Below are 17,695 nucleotides of genomic sequence, written 5' to 3' on the forward strand. Positions count from 1 at the left end.
ACATATCGATTCTTATCTGTTTGCATGAAATGTTTTACAGAGGTACAAACTTAAATTGACAAATTAAGAAATATTATTTTAATTCTGTGGTTTCGAAAAGTTTTCTGCGATATTTAGAAATTTTGAACATTCGTAATTGGCAGAATTACTCGTGATAATGAACGATATATAATTAAGCGGAATCAAAGAAGAAGGAGAGGAAGAGTGATCAAACAAATAAGGGTGCTTTCTCTGTTTCTCTTTCATTCCGTTTTTACCCTGTACCGGGCTCTATTGTGTTCAGCAACGGAAAGAAGGGATTCGAATGTCATGCCACTTAAGCCACAAAGGGTTCATTGTATCACCTCCGCGTACTATACATGGGGGTGAAGCCATTATAAGAGATGGTTAAGATTTGTTCTCTAAATAGAGGCATTTTCAACCCATCAACGACAGTGAGTAATGTCTAACTTTGCAATGCAAATTTTTGCTGAGAAACCGATTTATCTTACGTGACATGTGTGATAACGAATATTCAGAAATATTGTCATAGTTTTAAGTATCATTTTTGGAGAAATTAATATTAAATTAATTTCTCCAGTCATTTCGCCAAAAATTATAATTAATTTAATATTAATTTCTCCAAAAATTATACTAAATTATATTTAGCATTAAATTAATTTCTCCAATAATATTTAATATTAATTTTAGTGAAATTAATATTAAAAAAGCGTTTCAAACAATAATTGCTTATTTTATTCAATTTCATTGTTTACTTTATTGCTTATTTAACTCAAACGAATAAAATCATTCGTTGCATGAAGGCTTTCATTTGACACTTTTCAAATTAACTTCATTTCGTTCACTAGCGTAAGATAGTCCCTAATAATAACAAATTTTAACACAGATTCGAAGGTCCCTAGGATTCACAAAATTCAACATCGAAATAATTAAAACTGATTACAATTCTCGATATATTGAACAATTAACGTACGCGTTATCCTATACGTTAAATTTCTACGTTCAAATTACTCACTGTTCCACATTTTCTCACCCCAATATTACATTTGTATACAAAAGGGGATTTTTTTCTTACCAGGTCCCAGAAAATCAGCTACACAACTTCACAACGATTCTCCAGAAACTCAAAAATAAACAGGAAAAAACGACTAAAAATATGAGCAATATCTTTATCGTTTCACTTGTTACCAATTAACGTCACTTCAATTTTCTACAAACAATTCACGCGGGTAAATTGAATTTACCGAGCGTTGTTAGGTACATCGGTGAAATGTAAACGTGAAACGCCACTTTTAACTGCCGTATAAGGAAACTGTTGCATCCAACGACTTGGTCAGACGTCGGCGCAGAAATGGTCCGATTCTAGTCCGCGGAAAGGGTCGCGGATCTTTGTCACAGATATCGCGGACCATTGACAATCGATTTGGAGAAGGAAAGCGACGACGTGGTCGCTCTGCCTGGAACTCGAAGGAACGGTAACTGGTGCCGTTGTTTCTTGCGACCGCCCCCCTGTTTCCTTGTACTTTTTTGCCGCGATTTGATGAACGTGCTTTCGATGTTGGAAATTTTGCGATATTGTATTTCACAGTGGCTCAATTTCAGACTTGCGAACTCGATTAAATCAGATTCTCGACATTCTTTCTGGGGTGTGAATTAGCAAACATTTTTGGAAAATTTTCGCATTTATTGGGGTCTAGATTAGTGGAAAATTTAGGGAAAGTTAGCGATGAAGTGAAATAAGTGAATTAATTTAGAATAAACGCAGTGTGGGTGAAATGATTAATGGGATTAATGGGAAAAAGCGCTGTATTAAGAAATCGTGTTTACAGTAGAGGAATTAAAAATTAGGTGCGTATAAATTTGAACTGAATTTCATTTGAAATTTGCATGTTGTATAGAAAAGTGGTTGTCTGAGAATTTCTTGGACCTGTGCAAAATAGTAATTTCACATTTGTTAACGTATTTACCTGTTTCGTTTTATTTTAGATTTATTTGTAAATTTGAATTATAGTTGAAGTGTCTGTTGTATAGAAAAGTGGTTGTTTTTTGGAAATTTGTAGGATCTGCACAAAATAATAACTTCACTTTTGTTAATATATTTCTATTTTAGGTTGTTTGAATTATAGTTGAAGTGTCTGTTGTATAGAAAAGTGGTTGTTTTTTGGAAATTTCTTGGACCTGTACAAAATAGTAATTTCACATTTGTTAAAGTATTTTACCTGTTTCGTTTTATTTTAGATTTATTTGTAAATTTGAAGTGTAGTTGGAGTTTGTGTTGCATAGAAAAGTGGTTGTTTTTTGGAAATTTGTAGGATCTGTGCAAAATAATAATTTCACTTCTGTTAATATATTTCTATTTGATTTGTTTGTAAATTATTTTAGGTTGTTTGAATTATAGTTGAAGTGTCTGTTGTACAGAAAAGTGGTTGTTTTTTGAAGATTTGTAGGATCTGTGCAAGATTTGTATAATTCGTCTACTTCTACTTACGATAATAGAATGAAGTCAAATTTACATAGATTTTTTCTTATTTACAACATTATAATATTTAAGTGTATAAACATGTTTCCAATGCTGGTTATTTCGAAGCAACGTTAAAAGTAATCCGCAGTATTAAAAAAAAAAATGCAAGCAAAGTGTGCCAAACAAATCGCTGTCAATTAATGTCACATCAATTCGCATTCCAAATGAATCAATCTTCCTACATCTTAAGAACAAATATAATTTGCATGATGTGTACCTCTAGACCACACTCATGCATAACTTTAATATTCTATTATATCGTAACATACTTTCGTAAAAATCTAGTTCCTTCGAAATTACAGTGAAAAGTGTGTTTTGAAAGCCACAGTAATTACACTTAACACAATAACTCATACATATGTAAACAGTTGGGCACGTAGTATAATACGTTCAGAAGAAGAAGAAATTTGTTATTTTCAGGAAATAAATTTCACGCGGTGAAATTAGGAATTTCTAAATTTTTGTTCAATTTTAATAATTACATTAGCACACAAATTTGTTATTTTTATGAAATAAATTTCACGCGGTGAAATTATGAATTTCTAAATTTTTGTTCAATTTTAATAATTACATTAGCACACAAATTTGTTATTTTCAGGAAATAAATTTCACGCGGTGAAGTTAGGAATTTCTAAATTTTTGTTCAATTTTAATAATTACATTAGCACACAAATTTGTTATTTTTATGAAATAAATTTCACGCGGTGAAATTAGGAATTTCTAAATTTTTGTTCAATTTTAATAATCACATTAGTATTATTTAATTTCACTGAAAATCGTCTATTTCGAATGATAAAATTCTTAACGTGCGTTAAACTTCTAAATAAAATGACGTTCTTCCCTATTGTTCAATCCAAATTTGGGAATATCTGGTTAATCAATATATCCTTGAATAAACTTCGATGAAACTTCGAACGAAATAAAGTATCTCTAACTACACCAACTTTCCAAATAAAAATGATCCAAACGGTGCGTTACAATAGCCATTTTATTCGAGATTAATAAGTGTCCAGTGACATGAGAACGCAAGTGCAATCTAGATTCGCTATTCGAGCACTTACATACGTTTACTAAGATTAGAAAGGATCGTGTACCATTAAGGAATCCCTACTCACCTCCTGAAGCCTCTACACTCTATTCTTATTCGACAGATCTAGTCTCTAGGATCTATAATCTAGCTGCAATAACGCAACAATCTATCGTCCACTCTCCTTCCACACTTTGATACGTTTTACTTCCTGTTATTCATCGCGTTTTCTCTATTTTACAACCTCTGAACGCATTTTCTCGCATCGAACGTTCGCATACCATTACACTTTCGCTTTCCACAAACTCCGTCGCAAAAATCGTTGCGAAACGCCACCACGCTTGTTCATCTCTCCTTGATAAATCCACGTTCGACGCGTCGTAAAATTCGACGAGGTTTCTTATTCAATTAGACAGCAAACAACGCTTCTTCGGAGAGTGAGAGAGAGACACGGTTGAAAAACTAGGTCGAGTAAATCGTAAATTTGCATTCTATTCTTTTTTCACGTTTCTGTTACCGACTCGGTTGGTAAAAATGTGGCGGAGAGTAAGTGCGTTCGGGGAATTGCGAAACGAGAGAATAGTGCGGTGGAGTGTTACTATGTAGCAGCGAGAATGCAAATGAAGTACAAGTTTTTTAAGAAATAAATTATTTGGAAGTGAAGACACTGTGAAAGCAGCCTTTGAAGAATTCTTCCATTCAGAGACTTTTATAAAGATTTTTATGAATTTCGAGTAATGAAACTAGTTAATCGTCAAAAATCGAAATTATTTTTGACTGGAAGATACATTATTTTTTGAAAAAAACACAGTGTATGCGAAAGTTAATAGAAGTATTAAGTATACAAATTAATTCGGTGCCTTTTCCACGAAGTCTTGACAAATTTATCGACTCAGAACCACCATACTTTTTCAGAAAGTGAATTCTCAAGATTCACCCGATAAATGGAAAAAATTCATCCCAAATAATAGAGATCAATTCGAATATTAAAATTGCGTTTCATTTTTTGTACACGAACAGTGAAGTTTACGGAAAGGACACCGAATTATCCTGACAGGATAAGAAATTAAAATTATCACTAGCGATGTACAATAAAATAAAATTTCAGTTATCTAACAAAATTCTTCAAAACACAATATACGAGCGAAATATCATTTACCATAAGAGTTACTCGATCGATAACTAGAGATCTATCCAATCTAAGCTCCTAGAGTTCCTCACGAACCTTAATCTTCCAATCTTCCTTGACCATATCCGCTCCCTTCTCCGCGATCATCATGGTCGGAGAATTAGTGTTCCCACTGACAATCTTCGGCATGATCGACGCGTCGATCACTCTTAACCTCTCAACACCGTGCACCCTTAATCTCGGATCCACGACAGCCATGGGATCGCCGTTTGGTCCCATTCTAGCCGTACCAACAGCGTGAAACAGCGAACTAGCTATGTGTCTAACATTGCACTCCCAATATTCGTCAGAATCAGGCTTCGTATGTCTACATCCAGGGATATCAAAGTGCTGCAACCGCATACCGTACTTCTTCATCGTTTCGGTGTTCAACAGAGACTTAATCTGATCCACAGACTTCAACAACGTCCTCAGATCCTCCTTCTCGGTGAAATAATTCCCGTAAATCTTCACAGGATCAGCCGGGTCGCTGCTACGCAGCTCTACCTTTCCTCGACTCTTAGGATTCAGCAGAACTGTACAAGGAATGATCAAATCCACCTCCATGATCTCCTTGTATACCGCTTGTATCAGTTCGTCGGAGGCGTCGAAAGCTTTCAACAGAGTTCCTACTTTGAGCAAGTTCCAGCGCGGGAAGTGGCCGAAATCCAGCTGAACGTCCGGATACTTGGAGCTAGGATCGTTGACGTTGACGAAACCGAGGAGATCGATTCCAACCGTGGCCAGTTCTCCGGAATTGTGCACCAGGTACTCGTAGGTTATGTCCAACGCGTACGTCGACAGAGGAGGTGTCACCGACTCGTTCACGTAGCCTATGTGCATCCCTACCCAGATAACGTGATCCTGGAGATTCTTGCCGACCGGTAGATCAGCCAGCACCGGTATTCCCATTTCTTCTAGGTGTTGCCTGGGTCCTATACCGGAAAGCATGAGTAACTGAGGGCTAGCGATGCTTCCTGCGGAGAGGATCACCTCCTTGGTCGCTTTGATGTCGATCGATCGGCCGTCTTTCAAGGTGACACGAACGCCGGTTGCCCGAGCGTTCTCCGTCAGGATTCTGTCGACTCTGCTCGACTTCATCACGTGCAGGTTCTTGCGCTCTTTGATGGGCGACAGGAACGCCTTCGCGGCGTTCACGCGTCGCGCATTGTCGATGGTGCCCAGTGCTCTTCCGTAACCGACGAAACGATCGCCTATGAGAGGCTCCAGGACGTTCAGGCCTAATTCTCGTACAGCGTCGAGGATGATGTCTTGAATGTTCGTCATGGAGTAATTGTAGCTTCTGACGTTCATCGGTCCTCCGGTTCCGCAGTGTTTGCTGCCCCATTTAGCTGAGTGATCAGGTGGACAGTTTAGGGGTTTTCTGAAGTAGGGGAGCAGTTCTTCGTAGCTCCAGCCTTCGTTGCCTAAGTTAGCCCAGTCGTTGTAGTCTCTGTCGTTACCGAATACGTGTAGCATGGCATTGATCACTGAACTGCCTCCAAGAGCCTTGCCTTTCGACCATCTGCATCGTTTGTTGTTGATACCTTGGCAGACGCCCACTTGGGCTTCAGCCTTGATGGAGAAACGATTGATCAGTAGGGTGTCTGTGACAGCTAGAGCTGGAGTATTGATGCTTTGATGTTAGAGTTTGGAGTTGGTGAAATGCAGGGAATTTTTCATGGTGTTAACTTCATGGTGTTGCTAAGTATTAACGCTTTAACCCTAATGTCAATAACCGGGTACTCTTTTGCATGATTCTCACTTAAAATATTTGATCTTCCAGGTAAAAGAGTGAAATATCCGGCCAGATCGTCGTTATTTCGCACGTTTGCCTGAAGTTTATCACAAGGTTATTGACACAAGGGTTAAGCGCCGGACCCGCCTTAAGGCGCAATATGTGGACTAGCGATTAAGCGCCGGGCCCGCCTAAATGCATTTTTACATGTTTGTGCAGAAAAAGATATATCTCTTGAACGGCAAGTGGTTGAATATTTATATCATTGAAAATCGTCGCTGTGCCTGTAATAAGCACTATGTCAAACTTTTGAACAGAAATTTCATGTTTTACAAGAGTTATTTTATTTTATTTTGTAAAACTCTATTTCATTTCTACAAAACTCGTAAATATTGCGGCGCTTTAAGTCAAGTTTAAGTGAATTTAACATGTCAAAAATGATTATAATTCGTTGGGAAATGATCAAAGTGTGTAACAATGCACTTCTCGTAACTGTACCAAAGTATAATCAGCAACTGAATTAAATTACTGTTACGTTTGTGAAACAATTTGCCGTACCTTGTAAGCGTAATCCTGAAAATCACCAAAGAGAAGCAACATGAGACCAGGAACGTCGCTTTCTGGAATCGGATCCTCCCCAGCCTCTATCAGTAGAACGTTCCAGTCGGGCACTTCCGTTAATCTGTGAGCTAGAATGGTTCCCGCTGTTCCAGCTCCGACGATCACGAAATCGAATTCTTTTTGCGAGGCTAAAATCTCCTCTGTACGATCCACCGGATAATCTTCGTTTGTACTCAAAGTACATTGGGATACTAGGAGCACGTGCAACAATTGAGAGAAAATAGAGGTTGGCATCGAAGATAGCGCGGCAGCGCTACTTGTTGCCATACACGAGTCCATTGCGTGATTTTTCTATCGGAACTAACGATTTGACTGCAACGAAAAGATGGAAAAATATATGAAAATTTTAAACGAGAATGTTTATGGGTACGTGGAATATTTAGTTTCATTTTACATTTCGGACAATTTGCGAATGAAAAGTAAGTCTTAAATATTCACAGTGCCTTGCATGATTTTTTTTTTCACTTCTAGCTGAACAGTGGAATTGTTTAAGAAAATACATCACTCTGAGGCGCCTGAAAATAGATGAAGTTTGAAAATTTTTTCGTAGGAAACTACCGAATGAATAGTTTCAATTTTTTCAGGGAATGTAAATGTAACTTTTAGCTTCTTTCTTGAATTTTTGAAAAGTAGAAATGTTACAAAATGGAGGAGTTATTGCGAAACCTCTTTTGCTAGAGCATCGATTGCTGACTGCTATTGCCGATAAGAATTAGACCGATTGAAACAAAAAAGTTCTTTTTCATTTATAAATAAAAATGCATTACCTACAGTGCAGCGTTCAATTTTTTCGATATGTCAATTATTCAATTTTTTAGAAACGTTCAAAGTTGACTTTTTGGTAAAGAGAAGTTTTTCCTCTTCAAACTGCCACCATTTCTATAATACTGAAAATTTTTGAAAAGTCTTATGCTACGTTGTAGTTAATACGTCTTTGTACATAAATCACCAAGAATTTTTTATTTCAGACGTTCTAATCCTTTCCAACGATGACACAAAACAATCGATGTTCTAACAGAAGACGTTTCGCAATAACTCCTCCATTTTCTAACATTTTCACTTTCTAATAATTGGAGAAAACAGCTGAAAGTTACGTTCGTATCCTCTGAAAAAATTGAAACTTTTCATTCAGTAGTTACCTGTGAAAAAAATTCCCAAGCTTTACCTGTTTTAGCCCTTTCAATCGATATTCGAGGCTTCCGGGTTTCAGTCGTGTCCAATTGTTTTCGAACACATTCTTCGCGTTTTTTCTTTCAATCGTTCAACTCACCAATTAAAAACAGCTGATCGGTAGCCAATGATCCGTCGCGTGAACACGGCTCGCACATAAATACAAACCGAAATGACACATTATCACTGTGCTTTTTCGAACTCTGATGAATTCAGCTGCCAAAATTAGGCACAGCTGAAACGCGGAAGCCTCGATTGACAACTCGATCAGTCCAGGCAGTGAAAGCCTCGGAAAAATCTCAATGAAATCGTCATAAGATAAACAATTTATTCTTATTCAATGTTATCTAATATCAACAAGATAAATCCGTCGTGATATATTGTGTTTTATATTTTCGAAATCAGTTTAATAAAACCATTTCTCAAGTCTTACTTACTGTACCCAGTTAACGATAAAAGTGATGATATTTTAATACGTTTTTTAATTCAATAAATCTTTTAAATTTTGAATTTAGTAAATATTTTAAATTGTAAATTTAGTAAATATTTCAAATTTTAAATCTAATAGATATTGTGAATATTCTATTTTAAATTTAATAAATATGCTAAATATTCTGTTTTAAATTTAACAAATATGCTAAATACTCTATTTTAGTTCATGCAAATACTAAATCGCGAATAACTTAGCTAACCAAGTTAACTACACCGGCAAATTGTTAAATAGATTAAAAAAAAAAGAAAAAAGAAAAACAACACGAACGAATTTTTACAACCAGAAGGTTAAAAGTTCAGCAAATGGAATAGATTGGACTAACCGATTGATATTTCGGCAAGCGGGTGAAGATAACGATAACCAAAACTGCACTGCGATTCGACACTTCTCGGCACGTTCTCTCGAATAACTGACTCATATGTACGTCTAAAGTATTGGTTTTTGCTAGAAGGGTGACGAGATACGTGTGACGTGTATATCTCGTTCACCTCTTCTTTACATAACCTTGTTTCCTTGTAGCCGTGCATACAATGTGTTTTTGCGAATCATTATCGACCTAAGTAACAACTAATCGCCCGAAAAATTGCTGGCAAACGTCAAATGACGTTCCGAACACGAACTTTACAAAGTCTGTTTTCTCACATTTTCTCCTTGAGAACGATCGTTAATTTACGTTTGTAACGAATTATCCTTGCATTAGGAACAATAACTTGTTACCCCAACGCAAACACCGGAATATTGTTGGAAGAAATATTAATCTGAAATGGGAAATACAGCTAAAATGTACACTCCCGTCCATAAGTATCCGGACACCTAGGAAATTCTGGTAAAGGGCGTATTAACGATACGATAATACAATTATTTCTTAAGAAAATTGGTACTAATTGAAAGGTCTGTGATCGTGGAAGAACTGTTTTGCGTAATACGTAAGATTCGTGCCGGTAAATAATGTAAAAATATTGCTGTAGTAAAAATGGCGCGAAATCGTTCGTATCGATGAGCAATTTGAGAATTTGAAGAAACAGAGAAAAGTGCAAATGAAGAATATCGCGTTAGATGATTTTATCTCTCTCCTTCATAACACGATACAATTTAACACGTTTGTTATTTGACTAGAGCTAGAGTTTGGTAGAATTCTGTGCCGCTTAAGACTGCTAAACACGAGACAAATACAAGTGGAATTGTTTTCGTGGCAATAATGTCGGTGATTTGGTAAAAGTAGAAGGTACAACGCGTGAAGAGCAATATTTGGACATTTTGAAAGGCCACGCTGTGCCATCGGGAAAGAAACTTATTGGACGCCATTTTGTTTTCGCGCGTGACAGTAACCTCAAACACGGTGCTAAAGCGTACATTCGTTATTTAAGGGAATTCGAAACTGACAGTGACGTTAAAATCATGCAGTGATTTTCCCTGTTAAAACAATCGCCGGATTTCAATCCCATCAAAAATTGCGGGACGAGTTAGATAAACAAAGTAAAATTAAGTGGCCAAGATCGGAAAAAGTGGTGTGGGCGCAACTGCAATGAAGCTGGAGCGAAATTCAGGCAGAAAGTTTAAAGATTGCCGCGATTGTATTTTACGAAGTATTTTACATTATTCAGTGGTAAAAATCTTGTTTATTATATACTACAGATCTTTCAATTGACACCAATTTTGTTAAGAAATAATTGCATTGTTGTACCGTTCGTACGCCTTTTATCTGAACTTGCCAGGTGTCAGGATACTTATGGACGAGAGTGTACCTCTAGACTACACTCGTACATAACTTTAATATTTTATCATATCATAACACACTTTCACGCATTACTGAATATGCAACAGTCTCGTATCCTTCGTAAAACTCTTGTCTCTTCGAAATTACGGTGAAAAGTGTGCTTTAAGAGCCGTAGTAATTACAGTTAACACAATAAGTCATTCGTTCCATGAAATTGAACGATTTACATTCTCACACACGTGTAAACGACCGCGCAAGTAGTAGTTACCAGGCAATTTCTTTCGAAATCGCCTTCACTTCTTTTATGTATAGCCATAATCTTCTCTGGCTTTGAGTTAGCGGGTATTAAGACGAATTTAACGAGTATGATAAAAAAATGTCTGTTTCTTATTCGAAGAAATGATACGGCGAAGAAAGATAAACAGGAAAACGTGATTTTGATAAGTTTCGAACTTACGCAGATTCACAGTGTGCGTTCAAAATGGCGGACAGTAATGCACTAGACCAGTGACGGCGAGCCTTTTGAGCTCGGTGTGTCAAAATTGGGGAAAAACCTAGCTTAACTCGGGTGCCGTGTCCATAATTGTTGCGGGCGTTACGACCTGGTACGATCACGGACTCGCTATGGCTCAGCTCCGAATTAACGATTCTGAACCTCGTCGATAGAAGATAGACACCGTTGTTTTTCGTTGTTGTTTGTATTGGATTATGGGAGTTACCGGTTGTTAAATAATTAACAATCCTTATTTTAAACTGTAAACTTTTATTAGACACAAGGAAGGTTCGCTTTTCTACTTGACGGTAAGAGCATTGTATACAGACTAAGAATTTTCCTACGCAACGCCCTAATATTGCCTACGACCCCGCTTTGGACCGAAGGGCCTTTTGTCACGTATCATAAACATTTAGATCTTTACTAAACAGAGGTGGTAAAGCTAAACGGATTTCTCGGAACGTATACAAAAGTAATATATACTTCCTAGTGTCGAATCCTCGTCCCTTTGTCCCTTGACTCCCATGCGTACAGATCCTTATCCCAGGTACCGTTTTGACAACTACCTGCGCCTTTTCCACTTCCCCACCGAATTCCTGTCCTAGTAGTACTAACATAATACGAGGGGAGCTCGAATAGCGACAGTGTGATAGAATATCACTGTACTCGTAAATACTGGGCTCCTACGCAACGCCCTAATATTGCCTACGACCCCGCTTTGAACCGAAGGGCCTTTTGTCACGTATCATAAACATTTAGATCTTTACTAAACAGAGGTGGTAATGCTAAACGGATTTCTCGGAACGTATACAAAAGTAATATATACTTCCTAGTGTCGAATCCTCGTCCCTTTGTCCCTTGACTCCCATGCGTACAGATCCTTATCCCAGGTACCGTTTTGACAACTACCTGCGCCTTTTCCACTTCCCCACCGAATTCCTGTCCTAGTAGTACTAACATAATACGAGGGGAGCTCGAATAGCGACAGTGTGATAGAATATCACTGTACTCGTAAATACTGGCAAGTAGAAGTGCTGATAACTCGAAGCCCCCTTTTTCCAGCTCAGTTCAGGGGTGGAAAGCAGTTAACCACGGTCCCCCCACTTATTAGCGAGAAATATCGAAGAGGACCACATTCTGAATGACACTGCGAGAAATTGCTCGCTGAAGCGTACGGCAAGATTAAACGCCGCGCCGATATTAGGTGTCCCTGCTCTCTCGCGAAATACCTTAATCCTAAATTCATCGACGTCGTTTTCGAAACTCCATTTGTGTCGTCGGCGCTCAAAGACGCCTACGAGATCTCTCATTTCGAATTTTCGCTGGACTTGTTTCTACATTTCTCGCGACCTACTTTTAACGTTTCTCAATTACTCATCGAGCTGCTGCTTTTCCTCAATTTCCTTAAATTTGTCCTATCTCGAGTTTCTCTTGCGACGAAGATAGAATTTTTGATTTTCCTACAGTTCTCCGGCAGATCCTCCAACTGATGCACTTTACCCATTTCTTTTGTACCGAATCCTTGAGTTCATTACCTAACCATTGTCCCTGCAATTCTTCTCCCGTACCATCGAACCCTCAGTCCTAACGAGTCCTGATCATTATCGAGTCCTTACCTAACGGACGTTTGGTAGTGACGTGGTGTAAAGTAATTACTCGGGCAAGTTGTTTAATAAAAATATATTTATTTGAATCCGATAACGTTTAACCTAATTTTGAAGTGCAGGCGGCGCGAGTCTACGACCTAAAAGCCTCGTGCCTTTTTCGGGGCTCCCTTAAGTAGCCCCTTTTCCCTGGGAGAGTCCCAGGAAGTGGGGCGCGGGCCTGCATTGCCGAGGCAATACTCTTGTCCTCGAGGACGAAGAAACTCGGAGTTGTTTGGAAAAACATCTCTCGATTCTTCGCCTCGATGGCCAAGAGTCGCCAGGCCTAAGTGCGTGGCCCCCCGTGGCGGTCGCCACAGACGCATTCGTAAATTCCCCCACCCGCAACTCCCAAAAACCCCAATATAAAGGCAGCCTCGAAAAAGAACAAAAAGGCAGTCAGCATTGAATAACAAGGCAGTTTAGACCGTACACTTTATATTCGCAAATTTTTAGTCATCCTGCCTCCTTTCCTTAACTGTAAACAAATCCGCATCATCCTAACGTTAGTCACCCCGAAACCTAGACCTCCACATCATCCTTTACTCATCGCTGAACCTAGACCTCACCGCCTCTCCCTACATTGACCTCTGAGACCAACCCCTACTCTCGTACTTACCGAACCTATATCTAGAAACCTTTTCCGTCGAAACAGCAGATTTTTGTCTAGTGGTCTTCACGCACCGAACGTCACCGAACTGTCTAATAAAGTCGAATAGTACTACGCGCAGAATAGCTCCCTTATTTCGCCCCAGTTTCCATCAGGCTCTCCTACCGCGTACCTATTGAATATAATAAACCAACGCAAGGAATCGCGAGCCGCGGAATACAACAAAGATAATTCGTAAAATCCACCGTCTAAAGTGATTCGACGACACTAGTAAGGCTTTAGATGAATTTTTGTTATATCTAATTTACTGATAAATCTTAACGGTTTGTGTGATGATTATTCGTGATCTGCTCGGTTTCGTCCGTAAACGACGCGTGTCACCCAAAATGTCTTGGCGTGTCGAAGGTTCGCCGTCACTGCACTAGACGGCAAATAAGTGACTGCTTATTGTTAGATCTTTCTGTCACATTTGCACCTTTTTTTTATTGTTAGAATACCGTTTTTCGCTGTTTCTTTAGTCCAGACGGAGAAAAAGGTATTTTAACATCTGTTAAAAGATGGGTGTAAAAGAATTGCAGGTTCATCTAAGAAAAATTGAAAGGGACTTTGGAAGCTTGGAAAAACAAATAGAATGTTTTTATTCTGTTGTTTGTTATATGTTACGCTGCACCGAGCTACGTTTTAGTTCCATCATTTTTTCCTAGTTTTTACATCGTTCCTCTCCTTTTACCGGTATACGATACATGAAACGGAAAACGTGTATTCCAAGTAATACAATATCGTTTAATGCGATACGACTGCCGCGGAAAAGTTTTATGTTTATTCCACCTGTATGAAACACACGTTAGCCTTCGACTCGTAAATATTTCACCGTGTTCACTGTTGGGATGCAAAAATTGTACTGTGAAAAAATTGTATGATAAAAGGACGAAGAAGTAGAGAAACAAAAGGTGAAATAGTATACAATGTGTGCAAAGAAAACAGCTACAATATTAAGAAATAGTTATAATATTCGTAAAATTGCTTCGTTTTTCGTTGTCTTTTTTTACTGGTTTATACCGAAGTAAAGTTTTCAGAATAGAAAATTCACGAGTACGTTCTTCTTGAAACGAATTCGTCATCGATAGCGCGTGTATTGCTTCTGTCAAAATGGACGAGTCGGTATTCAAAACGAGCGTAACCTATATTGTGAACATTGTCAAGGGATCACGGGGTTGAGCTAACTTATTTCAGTCAGAAAATAAGAGTATAACAGCTGAAATTTGTTGAAAGGATCAATGTCACTCGTTTAAATTGTAAATATGTCGAATTTTATCGTTTAGATCAATCTAAGCGTCTTCACATTTCACAACTTTTTTCAAGTATTTCTCGCTTTTGCCACGAATTTACGGGATCACCTAATACATTTGCAATTTTTCATTAGTAAGGAGTATTCCTAAATTATTTTTACCAAAAGTATGAACAAAGGTAAGAAATTATTAGGAAAGGTGATACGGTCGATGATAATATGATAAAATCTTCAGGTAGATGTACCGAGTCTTCGTCACGATAACTATTGCATTCTGAAAATTCCCGCGTTTTCAAGCCGTTCATTTTGAAACAAAAAAACAGCACAGAAATGAAGCATTTTTATTGAAAATAATTTCCATAATGTTCAAATTATTTCAAATTATTTGAAATAAAAGTGTTCGATATTAATGAAATGATGTTTTTCTTTCTTTCAAAATTAGCGGTTTAAAAACGCGGAAACTTTCAGGATGCATTGAAAATAATTTCCATAATGTTCGATACACTTTTGCCAACTGTAAGAAATGCGAGATTCCCGCGGCGAAGTGGCGGCCTGGACATTGTCACCCAGGAAGAGAAAGCGCGCGGGTACCCGAAGGTTTCATAAACTTATTGGATTATGGGAGTTACCGGTTGTTAAATAATTAATCATCCTTATTTTAAACTGTAAACTTTTATTAGATACAAGGAAGGTTCGCTTTTCTACTTGGTGGTAAGAGCACTGTCTACGGACTGAGAATGCTCCTACGCAACGCCCTAATATTGCCTACGACCCCGCTTGGGACCGAAGGGCCTTTTGTCACGTATCATAAACATTTAGATCTTTACTAAACAGAGATGGTAAGGCTAAACGGATTCCTAGTAAGGCGTTAGATTAATTTTCGTTATATCTAACTGACTGATAAATCTAACAAAACTAAGCCCTTTCCCCGAAAAGTCGAACGAGGGGGCTCCAACGGTTTTTCGGAGCAACGCGGAAGACGACGCGGAGAGGACACTCTGGAAACAGCCGTCGAGCGAGACGGACACCGGAGCACTTAGCAGTCGCTTAGAACTATAGTTTAATACATTTTTGGATAATACCCTATCCTGTGTTAAATTCATTTAAGTTGTGCTTACACAACTTGTTACAAAAATCCGAATCTCTTGTAATACGTTGGCGAAAGTGTATCGAACATTATGGAAATTATTTGAAATAAAAGTGTTCGATATCAATGAAATGATGTTTTTCTTTCTTTCAAAATTAGCGGTTTAAAAACGCGGAAACTTTCAGGATGACGTAATATCATACACCAATATGAATATCAGGCTGATTCATTTGATATCGTCAGGTGTGATTACTGTTTACTCTCGAGAGAAAAATCGCGATAACGGTGTTACGTACTTGCAAGCCTTCCACGTCAAATCGCAGAGGTTGCGGTCATAGTCGCCGATTTTTTTCAAACTCGTAGGATTTCTTGATACCCTTGAGAAACGGAACTATGTATGTAACATCTAGTTTTCTGTCTGGCACGATTTTTAAAATATTTAGCGTTCAAGTTTTTAAATTAGCCAAAGTGTCGCCGCTTTAATGCTTCGATCTTGGGCTCATTTTAAAGTTAAAGAAACGCTCCAATCTAAATACGTATGTATAGTCGGGGCCACGATATAGCGAGGTCGTAAAATCGGTCAGACGTCAAAGTAAACATGTTTTAGCTGCCGGGACCCGAAAATTGACAGAGATACGAGCAGATAAGTACTTGAAACCATGGTCAGGACCGTACAAAGAATTCTTGTATCCAGCGAAAGTCAACTGATTCTAATATATTTACTGAAAACTGCATGCAGCTAGGACAAATTAGGGTTTCTCCCTCTGGGGGAAGCCGCTTTTGGAAGTACGGTTACAGGTAAAGGTCTTATTGATGTCTTTAGCATCTTAGTTTATCTACTCGTGTTATATACAGATAGAAAGTGCAAAAAGATTGTGTAGCTTAATATTAACATATTTTCCATTTGTAAATGAAATACCATTTTCTACTTGAAGTACCAAATCATATGCTACCATTCGTTTATTGTTGGAACCCTCAAACAGACTGCAACACACGGCCTTGAGTGCCGCAACATCAATCGATGCCGATTCTTGAGAGTTTAATTTACGACCTCGCTATATCGTGGCCCCAACTATATATCAAATTTTACTCATTATCAGCAAACACAACAACAATCGTTGCTAAAATTCCAACTGGTAATTTAACGCTGTTCCCATTCATAAAACAACTTTTGAAAAATACCATTGGATTGTTTGCAAGCTTTCCAAAATGACGAAGAAATTTCGGGAACGTTGAAAAGAAAAATAAAGTTTACCGTGATAGACGAAGTTCGAATAACGTGAAGTATAAGTAGATGAAATGAAACAAACGGAATATTAAATAAATAATATATTTCAAGTACAAAATCCATTCCGTCGAAATGCAATTGGGAAAAATCTGTTTTCAAGCTGGACAGTGATCGAATAACATATCTCACAGGATAACAGTCGTAGACTGGCCACTTGGAAATCGAAAAGCGTCATTCACCCTGTCGTATATGGCACACAGATCTGCAATGTTTGTTACATTCTTCAAAGTTTCACGTATCTAGTAATAATTATCAGTGAAAATTTCAAAGTACAACGAATTTCCAACAGCGAGCACCTTTCGTCAACTGAACAGAAAGCAATTTTCAGAACTTCGCCAAAAGTTAATTTCATCTCGATGTACACACACACACAGTGCGGCTGAAAGTATTGTACAAGCGAGCAGAAGGTGATTCTTTGTACAAAACTGAATAGGAAATGTAGAATAGAATTTTGTCATAGGTTTCGCTCTTTAAAACGAGTCGAGATGATACCAAATGATACGTTCAAATATCGACAACTTTTCGGTCAAAATTTAGCGGTCCTTCAATTTCCTGGCGTAGTGTATTAGGACATTTAAACGAATGTAAAGCACACTTGAACAGTCGTTAGAAAATTATTACGATATTTAGATTCTAAATATTTGTTTCGATTTGAAGTGCCCTCGTAAAAATAACATCCTAATAGTGTGTTATTAATTATGCGACACCAAACATTGTCACGAAATTGAGTTTTAAAATGAGATTATTGCTGGTCGTTGAATTTTAAAACAATTATAGCTATCAATTTCAAAAATTGATGGTATCGTCGTTACGCAGAAACCATTGCAGATT

General features: G+C 37.9%; 2 protein-coding genes across 2 annotated transcripts in view; one reads left to right on the forward strand and one right to left on the reverse strand.

Annotated features, from left to right (window-relative positions):
- Window positions 1–17,695, forward strand: part of LOC108579462 (flotillin-2) — a 96,890-nt gene that overhangs the window by 11,115 nt on the left and 68,080 nt on the right. The window lies entirely within an intron of this gene.
- On the reverse strand, window positions 4,756–9,137 carry LOC108579077 (glucose dehydrogenase [FAD, quinone]-like). Its single transcript, XM_017942522.1, has 3 exons — window positions 9,061–9,137; window positions 7,013–7,387; window positions 4,756–6,291 (listed from the first exon to the last, which is right to left on the reverse strand). The coding sequence occupies exons 2-3, from the start codon at window positions 7,352–7,354 to the stop codon at window positions 4,756–4,758; spliced, it is 1,878 nt and encodes a 625-aa protein (XP_017798011.1). The 5' UTR covers window positions 7,355–7,387; window positions 9,061–9,137.

Source organism: Habropoda laboriosa, unplaced genomic scaffold (assembly GCF_001263275.1).
Source record: "Habropoda laboriosa isolate 0110345459 unplaced genomic scaffold, ASM126327v1 scaffold14, whole genome shotgun sequence".
In the NCBI taxonomy this organism is placed as follows: Eukaryota; Metazoa; Arthropoda; class Insecta; order Hymenoptera; family Apidae; genus Habropoda; species Habropoda laboriosa.